At 32.0% G+C, this 11294-nt stretch overlaps 1 protein-coding gene across 2 annotated transcripts in view; it reads right to left on the bottom strand.

Annotated features, from left to right (window-relative positions):
• LOC119832237 (cytochrome P450 9e2-like) overlaps window positions 1–9784 on the bottom strand; it is a 13538-nt gene extending 3754 nt beyond the window's left edge. Inside the window, exons 1-6 of one of the 2 annotated variants that reach the window (XM_038355894.1) lie at window positions 9666–9784; window positions 8898–9100; window positions 8173–8336; window positions 5925–6062; window positions 1392–1591; window positions 300–435 (exon numbers count right to left, since the gene is read on the bottom strand). In XM_038355894.1, the coding sequence (XP_038211822.1) occupies window positions 300–435; window positions 1392–1591; window positions 5925–6062; window positions 8173–8336; window positions 8898–9097 (838 nt within the window). In that variant the 5' untranslated portion in view covers window positions 9098–9100; window positions 9666–9784. Of the gene's footprint in view, window positions 1–299; window positions 436–1391; window positions 1592–5924; window positions 6063–8172; window positions 8337–8897; window positions 9101–9665 lie in introns of those variants that run through there. The other variant, XM_038355895.1, reaches the window with a different exon arrangement.
• Between the last annotated feature and the right edge of the window lie 1510 nt (window positions 9785–11294).

The following is an 11294-nucleotide window of genomic DNA, read 5'->3' as shown; positions in this document are numbered from 1 at the left end:
ATTTCCACTTAAGAATACAATCATACATTTCATTGTATAATTACTTCAATAGCACTCAACTAATTGTTTGGATGAGCTTTATTATCTTTGTAAATAGTTAAAGTCATTACACCTACACTTCAAATCCATGACGACAAAAATACTCAAAGATAACATGCACTAATATTTATATTAACGCGGCGACATATTGTATATATGAGATATGTAAAGGTAATTTCAATTTTAGATTGTAATAAATACACTCCTTTCTATAGAAATTATAGTGAAAATACCGCACATTTCGTTGCCCATAATTTTACCTTTTTTAGCTTCCATTAGGAGATGTATCATGTCAGGTCGAATTATTTTATTAGCCTCTCTGTTGCTCATTGTGTCCAAAACCAGTCGAGTGAAGAAACGTGTTGTTGACTTCGAAAACAGCGTCAATTTCAGTCTCTGAAATAGAATAATTTATTAATATAATGAGAATAGTTATTTGATACAAAACGAAATGGAAAGATCGGTTTCCATTGCATTTCATTTTTAATTTCAATATGATGCGGTTTTTTTCTTTAAATGTCTAATCAAATTGTATAAATTCATTTAGTTAGTATCCATTAGTTCATGTACAATTAGTAATCTAAATTTGTAAAATTTTATAGCAAAAAGCCAATGACTGAATTTCTGAATTAGGAAAATTTCATACCATTACTGTGTTAAATCAAATTGTATAACGGTTCAATAATTACTGAAGGTACGTAATGAATGACCTTCACTCTAATCGTTGACGAAAATATCAAGAAAGTGTTTACAAACAATCTACAGACTCGTTTCAACTTCAAAGCCAATTATTCATATTGTGGTGTTTGATTAATGTGCCCAGAGGTCAATAATTCGTCAAGGTTAAAGGGACAAATTGTTTTCGGAACCGGCGATTTTTGGCGGATTGTTTTGACGGTTGTAATCGCAATTTAAAGGTCAACAACCCCATTCTTTATATAGATTCGCAATTGAACCTCATCATACTTATTTTTTGCGGATATTTTATTGCAATGCTTATGAAACCAGAAATAAATAACTCTAGAATGCTATTCAAAGATCATTTATAATTTAAAATCTTGCAGATCGAATTAGTTTTTATTTTTACTCATGTGATGATAAGGATGACACTGGATATTTAATAGAAGTTATAAATGCGAATGTAACTCTGTCTATCTTTCTATTTTTCGCGTCTAAACCACTAAACCAATCCTATCTTGCTTATACATAATATTATAGTTTCTAAGGATGTGTCAGCTTTTTATCCCTATATTCCTACGGGATACGGACTTACGCGGGTGAAACCGCGGGGCGCAGCTAGTATGACACTTTTGTAAGAAAGACCTACGTAACCTGTAATGATTCCATCTCACCTTAACAAGGCCGGGGAAAGCGGTATACGCAAAAAACATAAGCATCTGCCGTATTTTGAATTGGGCAGCTTCCTTCCCCATCTCGTAAAACTCGTTGTTGGCTTCATGGGAATTCACTTTTAGGCCGAAAGCACACGTCGCGATCACGTCATTGGTGAAACGCGTCGTAAGATCCTTGCAGTCCACTTCAATTGTGCCGCCTTAAAATAATTCAATACTGCTATTTACTACTGATTAGCTTGAAAGTAAAACAATAAAGTGGGTAACATTCCACCAAAACCTTTACAAGACATATTATTTTATTATATTAAATTTTACAGATTTTAAACACATTTTTTTTTACTAAAATACAATATATACTAACCAGGATATGATTTAGTATTAGAGAATGAAATATTATCAGGGTTCATTTATGTGAGTTATTCTAGCATAATTTTTAAACGTTCGGAAAGTTCTGAATGTATTATAATTTCTTTGAAGTATCTCAGTTTTATGAAAATCGGATATTTATAACCTTATTTTATAAAACTCTTTTAATCCTACCTAACATTGACAGTAAGTTTTATTACTTATTCCTAAGTAACGGTAATAATAACAGTTTTTAATGCAACCATAGCAGAACCAAATTGTTAAATACATATATGATGGAATACAATATGAAGATTTTTCGAATTTTTTTCTTTATTTGTGCTATAAATGCTTCATCCCAATTTTCAATTTTACTCCCCTAGTAGTAAGTTAAAAATTATCGAAAATATATTTGATTATTTGCTGTAACTAAAACAGTGTTCTTTTAGCAATTGTTTCTTTGTCTATGCTATAAGACGTTGCTTCATACCAAATTTCAAGATTTTTACTGAGTTCACGGGAAGTACCCTGTAGGTTTTGATTTCCTTGCTAGCATTGAAAATTTAAAGCATAAATGATTGAATCTTCTGATTACGTCCGCTTAGAAGTTAGATATTTTTTACAAAATTAAAAGTAGATCTCAGTATTTGATAAAAATTTCAACGCGTTCCTGAGAAAAATGGTCTCGACAAACAGGCAAACAGAAGGGCAATAAAGTTACCTATCCTATAAGGGTTTCGTAATATTTCCTTCTGAGGTATGAAACGCTAAAAATCACAGCACAGAGATCGTGGGGTCAACTGGCACAAAGCAAATACAAAATTCGAAGAGACTAGACTGATAACAAGCTCATAAAAAATATCACTGCGACCGTAACGACCGGAAATAAATAAGAAAACATTCATTTTGTTTTGATTGTTTGTACAAAAACAAAACATATAAAAAAACAGTACACTGCGCAGATATCGTGTTTTGATTCTAAGGTCACATTAAGAATGACTTGCTAAAAAAACAACAGGTTTTAACTCCTATCTCAGATTTACGTGTAATGTGAATCCACATTGTTGGAATTTATACTCTACGAAAATCCACCTATCTATGCTAATATGTTGAAGAGTTTGTTTGTTTGAACTTACTAATCTCAATAACTACTCGTCCGATTAAAAAAATTCTTTCAGTGTTAGATAGCCCATTTATTGAGTAAGGTTATGGGCTATATATGTACCACGAGCGAAGGTGAGGCGGACAGCTAGTTTAAAATAAATATCTTTACTGTCTTCAAATTGTCAGAACTTAACCAAATTGATATGGGGTCCCATAACAATTTAGGGGGAGTAAGAGCTTTTAAATTAAGTATGTATAATAAGTAGAAATTTCTGAGGTAACAAAGCAAATAAAAATTACAGTCGAATTGATAACCAACTCGTTATTTTGAAGTCGGTTGAAAAACTACGCAATATCGAATGATTGGTGTATCATATAAAGTTAAAGTGGTGTCAATTATAAATGCGTTGAACTCTTGGACTTAAAGAATTGACGGAGATACAAACAAAAAAAAAACAAATATATGTGATATTAATAGTTTTACAATATCCACATAACAAAAAATAACCTCCCGGCTCATAATACTTAGTTAATGTGTTTCTATATATTGTATCTCTATCCTTCTAATATTATTTATGCGAAAGTATCTCTGTTTTTCTGTCTTTTCTGCACACCTGAACCGATTTGGATGAAATTTGATACAAAGATAGTTTGTGACCCGAGAATAGACATGTGTTAGTTTCTATCCAGGGAACCCCGGGATTTCGTTGCTTTTGGGACTGTGTTTGTTAAAGCTACTTCTTAGTAATTCATGTGTCTGTGAAGTCCCATGTTAAATAGGAGGGTAGCAGATGATATAAATCTGTCTCTGTCTCAATTTTCTTTAGGACGAGTAGGTGATTAACCTTCTGTATCCTGCCAGACCGAGGCATTTTTGGTGAGACCCCACCGGGAATCGAACCCAGGACCCCTCAGTTGTACGTTCACGTTTAATACTATACCAAAGAAGCAGCCGAATAATTTATGCATAGGTATGTTTTGTAATATTACGTCGTAATATACCATATATTAAGACGTAATAAACTTGATCAAGCGCTTCGAGGAACCTTGTTTCAAACCGGTTTCACTACTTAACTACATAATCAGCTGTTATTTAAAATAATTCACCTCAATACACAACACACCTATGACTTAGCATAATTTAATTATAAGTACCTCCATTGTATAATAACAAAATAAAAACATAAAGTCAGAACATATATTATACACACACACTTATATATATATGTATAAAGACAGAACAAACAAGAAAAATAAACGAACATATCCCTACTAATATTAAATATGCGTTAGTAACTCCATCCGTCGATCTGTCTCTTCACGCCTTAACCCATCATCCAATTTAGATGATTTCTAGCACAAGATCGTTTGTTTCCAAAGGTACGATGGCTTTGAACCCGAAAATACGACAGGAACGGCTACAATGCCGGGAAAAGCCCAGGACGGACTATACCTTCGGGTAAAAGATAATAACAATACAAAATAATGTAACTAAATCGAGTGTGACTCAATCGATTAACTTATGACTTAGTTGTTTACTGATTCTTGGGCCAAAAATATATAATTAATTACGATATTAAGGGTACCTTAAGTGCAAGTCTAAGCAGGTAAGATATTACTTGCGATCTATATATGATCTATTTATTGTATAATTAATTTCCAAATAGCCTTATAGTTTAAGCCTAGCCTTGATTTTTTACTAAAAACATAAATTAAAAACCAGTTTTGGTAGATACGCGATAATTGAAAATATTGTGCTTAATATAATATGGAGGTCACACTATTATAAAATATAATTTTACTAATTAAGGTTGATAAGTTCATTTATTCAAGCTGTAATAAGTATTTACCTAATGCTAATTACACCTGTTTTCAACCGACTTAAAAGAAAGGAGGAGGTTATAAATTCGCCTGTTTATTTGTGTTTTTACCTCATAACTTCTTACTGGGTGAACCGATTTTGTATAGTATTTTTTATTTGAAGGTTCCTCTCGTATGGTACCATTTAAATTAAGTCTAGTTCTAAAAATTTAAAGTCAGTTTCGTTTTTGTTTCAATATATTTTTTGGTTGTGTACAGTTTTGAAATAATCTCTTTATATTTGAAAAAAAATTAACAATACAATAAATCGATCATGAGGCCTCGACGGCCCATTCTTTGCTATCACATAGCTACGCCTGAACAAATCTTTTGGATTATGTGTTTACCAACTTTTAGTTTGAATTTAAAAGATTTTATAAATACTGCCATCATCATAGAATATTCTGTAGATAAACCAATGTCATAATACGACTAGGGTATTTTTAGCCTTAGAATGATGTCATTTAAAGACAATAGGTTTATGAGATGAACGTGTATCTCATACATCAGAGCCTGTGACTATGTGAATACAAATTTTATTTATTCATAATTAAAAATTCATTAACATTCATATGTACCTACTAGTTTTTCGCCTGCGGCTTCGCCCAAGCGTCTCGCTTCGTAGGCTATGTCATTCTTTAGCCTCCTAGCTATCTCCAGACATAAAAGTCATACAAAATAATCGCTCCGTTACGACGTGAAAGAAAGACAAGAAGTAAACAATTAATTGAATATTTATATGACTATTAGTTATATATTTATATCTATATTATAGCCCTCTAATATTTTCTCCCATTATAAAGCCATCTTAAAGCAAAGAATTAGCTAGCTTTTACACTGAAGACCGGCATGAAATAGTAGCATGCATATAGATAACATACATTTGTTATCGTGGGTAGTAGGTTTATATTATTTTAAAAGAACAACTACAGTTACGTGCTCTTCTCTGTAGAAACTGCCTTTCGAACCGGTGGTTAATTGTCTAACTGTGTCATATGACGATTCAAAAATGTTTCTATAGGCAGTCTAGTTGAATGAATAAATGTTTGAGTTTGAGTGGTTATCGCCTACAGGCGAACCACCAGCTTAGTTTCCTGCTATGACATGAAAAAAGCTTACGTGTTCGTTTGGTATATCACTGCAAAGTAATATCAAAATCTATCTAAAAATGATATTAATATATATCTAGATTATTACACACACAATATTAACAGATCTTACTTCCAGAATCATCAATCCTCTTCTTCAAAGCCTGTATCATCTGGTTCCCAACTTCCTCCATGAAAGGGACCATCACTCGAATTTTGGAGCTGGTAAACGCTGGACTCATGGTAGACCGCATGTCCTTCCATTCTTCGCCTGAAACAAAGTTTTCATAATATTCTTGTATGATATCGTACTAATATTATGGATGCGAAAGTTTGTAAGGATGTGTGTGTGTGTTTGTTGCTCTTTCACTCAAAACTACTGAACCGATTACAATAAAATTTGGTACGTAGATAGCTGGACAACTGGAATAACATATAGACTTTTTATCCCGATATTCCTATGGGATACAGACTTGCGCGGGTGAAACCGCGGGGAGAAACTAGTATATAGATAATTGCATATTATTAAATCAAACAAATCTTTACATTGCTGAATGTGTGAGACTATTCCTCTTATATATATTTCAGTATGATAATTTGCACACATATTTATTTTTAACATATAAGCTTAAAAACTGTTTTATAGTATGTATTTAATCACCATTGATGTATAAAATGTTATCGAATAATTGTTTGATACATTTTCACCGTACTGTGACATCTCAAATATTGCCTCAAATTAACAATTCTTATGACAATATATATAATGACATAATTCTCAACTGCTCTATGTACAGCCGGTGTAAATAATACTGTAATTAATCCATTGTAAATAGATCTCTAAATCAAGTTGTGTGTGCCTATAGACACATTAGATGTTTCAAGTTTGTTTATGATGTATTCTAAAAACCTTTTAGACGCTTTTAGATATAACTTTTATAAAAGAGTAACTAACACTAGCATGCCATAATATAAATAATGATTAAGATTAGAGAGTGATTGGGGAGTGTATATTAATAATAATGAAATACATTATATTCTAAATTTTCTAATAGAATCTTCAAAACAATTTTGTATAGTATAGTGTATTTCTTTAATTTTCTACAAATGCCTAAACCAAAACACAATGAGTTCGCTTAATGCTTTGGAAATTTCATGAGCGCATATTTTTTTTATGTTACAGTCGGCAATGGAGCTGGTGGGTATGCGCCTGATGGTAAGCGCTACCACCGCCCATGAACATTTGGAGACGCATAAGGTCCATTGATGACCTTACGCCTCTACAAATGGATTGCCGACTTTTTGTGAAGGGATTAAGAAAGGATTGGCGATAGGAATAAAGGAAAGGACTGGGAATGGTTAGGAAAAGGATATGGGCCTCCGAGCATTGAAATTATAAATGTTAATATTAATTATTATTGATGCTCTGGGATCGAGAGTTGACACATTTTTTGAAAATGAATACTCCATTATGCTTTTTTAAGCTTGTTAATTATCAAATTAATTAGGTCAAAGTCACGATCAACACCGAACAGCATTTAAGTGCCTGGAGTAAATTTTAATCAATTTTTCTCATGAAACCGATACTTCCAGCAAATGGGCAATAAACGTTATATAATGAGGAGTGATTGTACAAGTTTGTAGAGGCTTTTTTTCCATAAAGTAAATAGACTGCCTGATGTTCTCATAAGTATAGAATAATATTAAGAAGTAAATGGGCAATCAATGAAAAATTATGAGGGATTTTTTTTTATTTATAGAGGTTTTTCCATAAAGTACACAGTTTAGCTGATTTTCCCTTAATTTGAGAATTGTAAGAGTTAAGGAAACATTTTAAAAGTTTTTATGAAAATGAAAATATATTTTTCAGCTACGATAAGATAACCTGTGCAGTACAGTACACAGTGCAGTGGTTTATTGACACGAGAATTTTATTGTAATGTTAACTAAGATATATCAAGTACTTATACTCAAGTTTCCAATACATGTTCTTTAATATTAAAATATCCACTTCATAGTATTAGAACAACTCTTCCCGTAGTACTTTGTATATTTTAAGATCTTAAAAACGGCGAAACGGATTTTAATGCGTTTTTTCAATAGGAAGCTCTAGAGCAGTGGTTGGAACTTCAGACTTTAAAGTGAAAAATCGAGGGTTTGGAACCAGGCGAGCGTGCGAGAAATTAATTGATCTTTCAATTTATCAATACGTCTAACTTCTATTTGCTTTATTGCCCCTATTTGTGCATAATTTATCCCATATTTTGTCTGCTTTTATGTAACTTTTGTGTGCAATAGATTTATCTATATTTATAATTGCACGCATGCAAGGCCGGGGAGGCGCTAGAGCGTAGCTAACAAACGACTACGCCACAACTCACCTCTCAAAGAGAAAAGGTTCCTCGCGAATATTGGTTCTACCTCCTCGTCCGTAAACCCGCGATGGTCGAGGAAATGTTCGAAGTCCTTTATAGTTATTTTCTTTATCAAGTCCAGGTCTCTCACCACTACGACTGCGTTCATAAATTCAAATTTACCAACGAACCTGCAACAATTAAATTCATAGACACGTAACCGCAACCCGTCTCTTTTTAATAAAAAATCGAGCATACGAACTGATGATTCGTAAGAGTCCTTGTGAAGGTATTGCCGGAAAAATTTGTAGTCACAAAGTTAATTAAATAAGAAAAAAACTCCTTTCAAATTATAATATGAATATTTTTATAATTGCATTTGATATGACAGATTTTTTTTATATATGCCTTCATTGTAATTTTGGTAACTAACATTATTAATAAAAGTCTATTAGTATATGTTATTTTAATAAATTCTTTCTATTGTTTTTTTTTTGTAACAAGTAAAAAAAATTTAGTTGTCATCCCAAAATTAGTTAATTTGAAAATTTAGATAACTCTATTTCTGAACTCAAACTCAAACATTTATTTATTGAATTGGACTTCTTACAGAAGCACTTTTGAATCGTCATAACACAGTTTGAACATTTACCAACAGTTCGGAAAACAATTCTACAGAGAAGAGCCGGTAGGGAACTGTGTAGTAACTCTATATTACTTAACTATAAATTATTATAAAATGCTTTACCAACCTTTCATTAGGAAATTGATTGTAATATTTCTCTAAATCATAAACGACATGGCATTTTCTTGTTATAACTGGCCACATGTTCCCAAGAAAAGGCACGGGGTCAATTTGTTTAACTCCATTTGCCGTGAATCTTGAATAAATTTGCCGAAGATATATGTAAACTATGGCCAAAATTACACCCGTCCATATTAGAAAAATCATGATCTGTTGGGAAAGAAAATATACTTAAATATTTGTAATACATTTGCAGCTCATATCCTCTCTATAAACCATCATAAGTGTCATCTCACTTCATAATATAATTACGTTAAATTTTCTGAATTACAGGAGAAATCTGTAGGATCAATTTTTAAGAAGATTTTTTTAAAAACACTTAGTACTAGCGGCTTGTCATGTGACAAATACTTCTGACCTTTCTGTGACCTGCAATTTGCATTGATTTAGCTGATAACCAATCAAATAGAATCTTATATGACTTTGTATAGAGATCTATTATAGATATAAAGTATACAACCGTATACAAAACTTACTTTCGTAATATCCCTTAGACGGTTTTGACAATTTGTGAATTTAAATCAGTCGAGCAAGGGATACAGACAGAATAGGATACGATTAAAAATAGGAAGACAAACAAAGTACCTAAATTGATTATAAATGATAAAACATGCTACCTTATATTTATAAACAGATAATAACGAATTAATTGTGACAGTTTATCATGATAATATGTTATAAATAAATTATATCAATGTAATTATAAAAGACTCACTAGATTATCACAACACAATGTTTGTTTGTACACAAACAGCAGACGAATAAAACGAGACACGTTTGCAATGGACTTCAACACGTAAATAATACAAACCAGACGGTGACAACCTGTTTTATATCAATGAATCACGTTGTGACTTCGTTATCGTAGTACAGGCTGCTTGATTAAGTAATATATATATCTATACTATATCTACTATATTATAATATAGATATATGTAAAATTCCCGTGTTAAAATGCTAGTTACCATACTCCTCCGAAACAGCTGGACCGAGTCTCTTTCTTCTTTTTTTTGCTCTTGTGTCGGGGTTTTTTTTTTTTTAATTTTTTTTTTAAATTTTTGAAGTATATTCTTAATTTTATTTTTAAGTTCATCTTTGTTGCTTAATTGGACTTTTTGTATCTGGTGGCACTACCATGTCCCCACCATCCGTTCCATCCCGAAGCAATTCAGGCTATTTTCGAGCCCCCTATAATTTCGTTGTGGATAAAACAAGAAACCTAAATTTTCAGTAACTAATCAGGCATTGTATAAACACGGTATATTTAAAATCTCAAACAATTTGAACCAGTAGTTTGAGAATGACAATTTGTTAAAGTACCTGAGTTTTGTCACTGACTAACTCACAGGTCATCAAAAGTCCAAGGTACTATTAGCAGATAGAAGCTTCAAATTTAGAATAAAAATAGAGTTTAGTGCCTTAATCATGGGAAAACCTAAATATGCTGTAATTTTGTTTACTAAATACACCAACTGCATGAATAACTTTGGAATCCCATATAAATGCATAGGATTACAGGGTTACATTTGTAGTTAATGAATCATTATTACTGTATAATAAAAAGTAATAGGTGTAGATAGGTACCTATTATATGAGGTATAACGGAAGGGGATATAGGGTGGGTAAGGGTGTGTTTAGACTATGAAACTTTCCCATAGGAAAATATCTTGAATTATAAAAAAATGTCTTTCCATACAAATTGGTCTTATGTTCCTAGAGAAAAATTCAGTTTCCTGGGCAGAACACACCCTTAACGTGTATCTTGTATTATGTTAAGATAATAACTTGTAAAACGGAATTAAATACATATGATTAGACATGTCTTCAAGTACGAAAATCTAAGAAATAAATATACTAAATTGCTCGAAAGCATCATGATAAAACAAAGAAGACTAATATACAATAAACAACAAATTGATCAATGTAAAAAAGATTCGTTAGAAGTAAATGGGACTAAAAAGTAGGACTCTATGAAAGGAAATGAGATGCCACCAATAACATCCTGTAAAGAAAAACCCAAGTCTCGCAGTACAGTCTCTCTACCGTTAAAAGTTGTGAGATCCATCTCTCAGTCTCTACTTAAATGACCTTCTGTCTTAAGTTATGATCATGCCATTATAAAAAATATATTACGTTTTAAACAAATAGACGGCTCAACCGATTTTCATCAAACATGTCTAAGATCACTCGCCCATAAGTCACCTTTAATACAAAAAAAACTGAATTGAAATCACTGCATTCATTCGAGAGTTATGTTGCCACACACAGACAGACACACAGTTGGACACACACGTCAAACGTATAACACCACTCTTTTTGCGTTGGGGATTAAAAAAAGGATAAA

The sequence above is a fragment of the Zerene cesonia genome, chromosome 15, assembly GCF_012273895.1.
Source record: "Zerene cesonia ecotype Mississippi chromosome 15, Zerene_cesonia_1.1, whole genome shotgun sequence".
Lineage (NCBI taxonomy): Eukaryota > Metazoa > Arthropoda > Insecta > Lepidoptera > Pieridae > Zerene > Zerene cesonia.
Note: the sequence above shows the minus strand (reverse complement) of the source record. Positions and strands in the feature narration are given on the sequence as shown.